The following is a 5,599-nucleotide window of genomic DNA, read 5'->3' on the forward strand; positions in this document are numbered from 1 at the left end:
CTTAAACAAGCTGCGTGCTTAACTGAGTCTTCCAGTTTAGTAGACCTCGTATTGTGAATTTGTACTTCCATGATGTACTTCTCATGTCTTACTAAATAAAAGTACATCAACCAATCAATCCCTGTTGCTTGGTGATGCAAGGCCTACTCCGATCTTGCTCTGTATAAGAGCGTCTGCTAAAAAAAAGTAATGCTTTAAATAATAAATAACCAGATCGGTTGGGCATTATGACCCAGGGAAAATCTAGGCCTGGTTGGAACTCGTTTCCTCCTGTAGATTCCCTGCTTAAGACAGGAGAATCCCAGGCTGTTCTATGGTCTGTCCCCACCTCCTGCTTCTGTACCCGGCCCAGTGTTTTAGTAACTTTAGTAGCTCAGGGCTACGTGAAGTCAGACATGCCCATTCACTTCTAAAAGACGGCTGACGATTGAAATCCAACCTGTGTGTGGATAATATACCTCCTCGCCGAGGGGAATCATGTTCCTGAGAAGCAGAGAGAGTTGTTGGCCTTTTAATTTGATCTGTGTGGCTTTTGTGATCATCCCAGTTCTGGTCGGAGCTCAGTATGAAAAGTACAGTTTTACAAGTTTCCCACCGAACGACATCATGCCGCTAGACTCTGCCTACGGACATGCTCTGGAGCAGTACGGGCTGCAGAACTGGGGGGAGACCATCAAGTACTTGGAGTTGAGTTTGCGACTCCATCGGCTGCTGAAGGACAGCGAGGCGTTCTGTAGCCACAACTGCAGCTCTGTGAGCAGAAGCAGGGACAACAATGTGGATAACGGCTCGTTCTCCAATGACACCAGCCTCCGCATCATGCGACACTTCTTGCTGCGGGCTTCTTGTCTTAAAAAATGCAAAGCAAACTTCCCCGTGTTGAAGACAACATACCCACGGAGGGATGTACTGGAAGCGTTCGAGAGCAGAACGCCGTATCGGTACATACAATATGCACATTATCAGGTGAGGAGGACACTGACAGACACAATCTGGTGTCAGGGGTTTGTTTGATCAGGGGGGTTGGTTGGGGACTGGTACCCACCCCTGTTAAGATATTCTTTACGCATGTCCCATTGGAGCCTGTGACTTTTACAGCCCAAGACAACCACCCACACAGCAGAGAGTTCTTGTAGGTAGCTAGATATAAATGCTATATTATTGTCTAAACTTTATATTCTAAAGAACGGCGGTTCAATATACTGATTTGTACATCTTAGTCATTGCTGCCTAACTGTATAATCACTAAACAACACTAAGCAGCTATGCTATAATATATTACAGTATGTTCGTGGGCCAGATTCACTGGGATTGACTCATCGAGATGAAAGTAGGCTAGGGCTATGTTTCACTAGTCTCCCTCCTGTCGATAAACCTGCAACTGTGAGCAGTTGAGAATGTGCCACGTCCCGCCACAGGCACCCCGTTAAACAATCCCCAGCTGGTACAATCACCTTATTCTTCTCAGCCAGACTCAGGAGGCACGCAGTGATGTAGGGCAGGCTACTGCCTGCTTTCTAATGAAAGAAAAAAAAAAAAACGAGCTATAATGTCAAAGTCCTGTTTAGACCTAGTGGCCTGTTAGATCACCTAACCTAACGTAAACATGTATTGTCATTTAGAACTGACTATCTATTGTCATATTAACTGCTATTTATTGGACATTTATGTTCATTCAATTACTATCGAAACACACATGGTCTGGTCGCTCAGCAGTGTTTTGCATTAGTGAATCATTGGTGGAGCTGAGGGGCATAATAAGGTCACATCATCCGGTAGTAGGGGCTAGGGGGTGCACTGTAGATTTGTAAAACCATTTATTTGTTTCCCTGATTGATTCCCTGCACTTCAGTGTCATCAAATAAAGCCAAGTATCTCGCTACAATCTCAGACTAATAGGCTGTGTTGTCATTAGTAGTGGCAATGATGTAATTATTTATTTACATTTCTGCTTTCAGCTTAACAACCTGCAAAAGGCTGTTTCAGCAGCCCACACTTTCCTGCAGAAGAACCCAGATGATCCCTACTTAACCAAGAACATGAACTACTACAAGACCCTGTTGGACCTGGAAGCATACCTCATTGACATTGAGGAACGCCCTTATGAGGTTTGTGCTTTAATATTATTGTCCCCCAGAATACCTTTTGCAAGCTGGACTGCTTTTAAAATGTTCCAATGGCGGCGTTGCACCCAATCCAACACTAACCTGGTCTGTTGTTCAGACTGTGTTCCTGAAGGCTGTGAAGCTGTACAACAATGGGGACTTCAGCAGCAGTGCTCGAAACATGGAGCAGGCAACCGTAGAGTTCTTAAAAGCATACGATGTCTGCTTAGCAAGCTGTGAGGGCTCATACGAGATAGTAGAGTTCAAAGACTTTTACCCGACCCTGGCAGGTAAGAACATAAGAAGAATGTTCTCTACTGTTACAAGAGCAGTTCAAATACAAATAAAAATAAAATTTAAATGTCTTTCTTATTGTCTCCTCCTTGCTCCCTTCAGATCTGTACACTGACGTGCTAAAATGTAAGGTAAAATGTGAGGCGGACCTCACTCCCAATGTTGGCGGATTCTTTGTGGAGAAGTTTGTTGCCACCATGTACCACTACCTCCAGTTCGCCTATTACAAATGTAAGGGCCAGTGAAAATGACTATAATCCTGAAAATGGGATATTGTTGCGTTACCTAACACAACAAGCCTCTTTTCTATTGCTCTGCAGTGAACGACGTAAAGAACGCTGCTCCCTGCGCAGCCAGTTACATGCTGTTTGACCCCAGTGACACGGTGATGCAGCAGAACATAGCGTATTACCACTTCTACAAAGAGCAGTGGGGACTGGAAGACAGCCACTTCTTGCCTCGGCCGGTGAGCAAAAATAATTAACCTTGCTATTTTTTATTTGAAGTGTAAACACATTTGATGGTGTTTTATAAATTTGCTGCTGAGCCAATCAAACAAAGCTATGGGAAAATGAAACGGAACAGGAAATAGGTATGCCACCTTCTGGAAACCTGGGATTACAGTTATGCACAGAGCCCATTGTGCTGACAACTGCTGCTGTTAATCAGCATGTTCAGGTTTTGGTACCCAGCATTGCCTGGGTTAGTGTGTGGTCAAAATAGGCTCTCCTGCCTTCTGTCCCCCCCCCCCCCCCTCCAGCAACCCCCCCCCCCCCATCTCCCTTTCTCCCACACCACCCTCCTCATCTCCCTCTCCCCTTCTTCCTCTCTCCCTCTTGCTGATCATGCTCTGGTCTGACATCACACACTGCAGAAACTGGCATTTGCGCTGACATCAGCGCAAATGCCAGTTTCTGTTGTGTGTGATGTCAGACCAGACCCAGAGGGATCTCTATATATGAGCATGTGACATCGAGGTCTGGACTGACATCAGGCAACAGAAACAATTGCATATTAACGCCAATTTGCGTGCATAATCCGCCCTCACCAGCAGGGTGACACACCAAAACAATGCAGGGAAATCTATGGCACAAATTGGTATTGGCGTGAACGTTGACACAATTTAAGGGTGGCAATTAGTGGCCTGTATTATAGTCCTGTAAAGACGTTTTCATCCTTTGGTCATGCTTTGCCTTGTGTTGCGTTTGTAGCATGCCAACTTTGCAAGTAATTGAGTAAAGCCACAAAGCTCAGTCCTTTGCCCTCTGAAACGGGGAGTCGGTTTTGCAGAAAATACTTTACAGGCGCCTGACTGAAAGGCAAAAAAAAGGAAAAAGTAAAACAAACACAAACGGCGCACAAACACGTTGTTTTGCAGGATGCCGTGAAGGGGTAGCTTTCTTCTGCTGTTTGGGTCAGCTATGAAGAGAGGTTGTCACATTTGTTTTTCAGGAGGCTTTGAGGTACTTTAACCAGACAACCAAACAGAGGGAGATGTTAGACTTTGCACAAAACTACCTACAAACAGATGATGAGGTAAGTTCAGTATGATCTTGTCCTACCCAACACCAGGGTCTAAATTTCCGCAGCTTTTGCAGGAGTGCGGCTTTATGGGAAAGTCTTGTTAAAAAGGATTTGAAGAAAACAGTTCTGTGGTTACTCATTCCTTTACTATAGTATGGAGGGAACTCCTGAGTAGAGACTAACTGATGATGACATGACTACTATAGTGTGTATGTAAAGGCCAGCACAAGGAAAACATTGAGTAGAGAAAAGAATATGAAGAGGGGGAGGGAAGGTGCTGTGTTTTCCGCCAGTTGAGTGTGGTATGTGGCTGGGAAGTGTTGACCGCTAGGCCCGGGCCACATGCATTTAAACTTGGGTTAGCCCCTCCCAGTTCACTGCTCTGACTAGACCTGAGAGGGGGAAGGAGGCACATAAAGAATGGGGTGAATTACAGGGTGCTGAAGTGAAGAGGGAAGATTTGACAAAGAATCTCCAGATATATCCAATGGAATGTTGGAATATCCAATTACGTCAATTGTGACACTTTGTGTTTTAGCTTGAATATCAGCACATTTTGGCAAGTATAAATTAGTCTTTAGGTATGCACCAGACAGATGTGAGAGGCCAATGACTATGATGTTTGATGTTTTGTTCATCATTAGGATGAAGTAAGACCAGAGGAGGTCAGCACCAATCCTCCAGAACCACCTGATGCTGAGTTTGAGGGGATAGGAGACTACGAGGAGTCTTTCACTGCCGACTGGTACCAGGAACCCAAAACCAAGTGGGACACTGGAGAGAATGGGGACTGATGTCCGCTGCCCTCATCCAGCTGTCTCCTGACTCATGTGAAAACATAACAAATCACTGTGTCCAAGCTACAGAAACAGACTCTGCGCATTCACAATAACAGTAGAGCAAAAAACACACATTTGTGCACTGTTGGCACAAATGATAGATGCACACACATGTATGTGTTAATCAACACAATCTTTTGGGTCCGTCAACCAGTTAAAATCATTATTTAAACCGTAGTTGGATATACCTCTTTGTGCATATTTCAGTGAGGTGCATGTATAAATTATTGCCGGTGTCATATTTTTTATTTAATGAAAGATAAATGCCTCGGTGCCTTGATACTAGGAAGGTGATGAATGTTGAATGATATTGTGCGGTTACTAAGTTGTGTGGAGAATCATCTGCCGAAATGTTTCAACTTCAGTTGATTTGTTATGAAGTCAATTAACAATGTTCTTTTAGTACAAGCCTGCCCTTGACCCTTTTAAAACAGTCAACAAGGGTGCGAGGAAATGTGCACCACTTTGACCTAAGTACTACCCATACAGCTGTACGACACAATGCAGATTTTATATCCTCAACTATCATTCCTGTAAAATATGCATTTTATGTCAAGACAAATGCAATAAAAGGTTAAGTTCCTAGACTAGGAGTTTGAATCCTCTGGTGCATCCAGCTAGGCTGGACATTTACAACAAACACAAACATTTGGCCATGTTTGTGGGAGGGAAGCCGGACGGGCTTCCCCAGGAATAGGTTGTTCTGCACATACGCTACATCTGATACGGCATGTGTATCAATCAGAGTGCATCTAGTTTACCATTACCATCCCTACCCTAGGACCAACCAGAACAAAGACCGGCCACTAGGGGTCATCAGTGACAAGGTTACAAGTG

General features: G+C 44.4%; 1 protein-coding gene across 1 annotated transcript; it reads left to right on the plus strand.

Annotated features, from left to right (window-relative positions):
- The first annotated feature begins 249 nt into the window (after positions 1-249).
- On the plus strand, positions 250-5,339 carry p3h4 (prolyl 3-hydroxylase family member 4 (inactive)). Its single transcript, XM_080446920.1, has 7 exons — positions 250-966; positions 1,959-2,108; positions 2,224-2,395; positions 2,502-2,630; positions 2,720-2,865; positions 3,852-3,935; positions 4,568-5,339. Exons 1-7 carry the CDS (start codon positions 478-480, stop codon positions 4,715-4,717), a joined length of 1,320 nt encoding a protein of 439 aa, XP_080303046.1. The 5' UTR covers positions 250-477; the 3' UTR covers positions 4,718-5,339.
- Positions 5,340-5,599: the final 260 nt, after the last annotated feature.

The sequence above is a fragment of the Gymnoscopelus braueri genome (assembly GCF_963280865.1).
Source record: "Gymnoscopelus braueri genome assembly, chromosome: 13".
NCBI lineage: Eukaryota > Metazoa > Chordata > Actinopteri > Myctophiformes > Myctophidae > Gymnoscopelus > Gymnoscopelus braueri.

Excerpts from the sequence above, each read along its gene's own strand:
- p3h4 (XM_080446920.1), top strand. The coding sequence starts at position 478 with ATGTTCCTGAGAAGCAGAGAGAGTTGTTGGCCTTTTAATTTGATCTGT. Across the intron at positions 2,109-2,223 it reads TTGAGGAACGCCCTTATGAG|ACTGTGTTCCTGAAGGCTGT; the intron begins GTTTGTGCTTTA and ends TCTGTTGTTCAG. Across the intron at positions 3,936-4,567 it reads ACCTACAAACAGATGATGAG|GATGAAGTAAGACCAGAGGA; the intron begins GTAAGTTCAGTA and ends GTTCATCATTAG.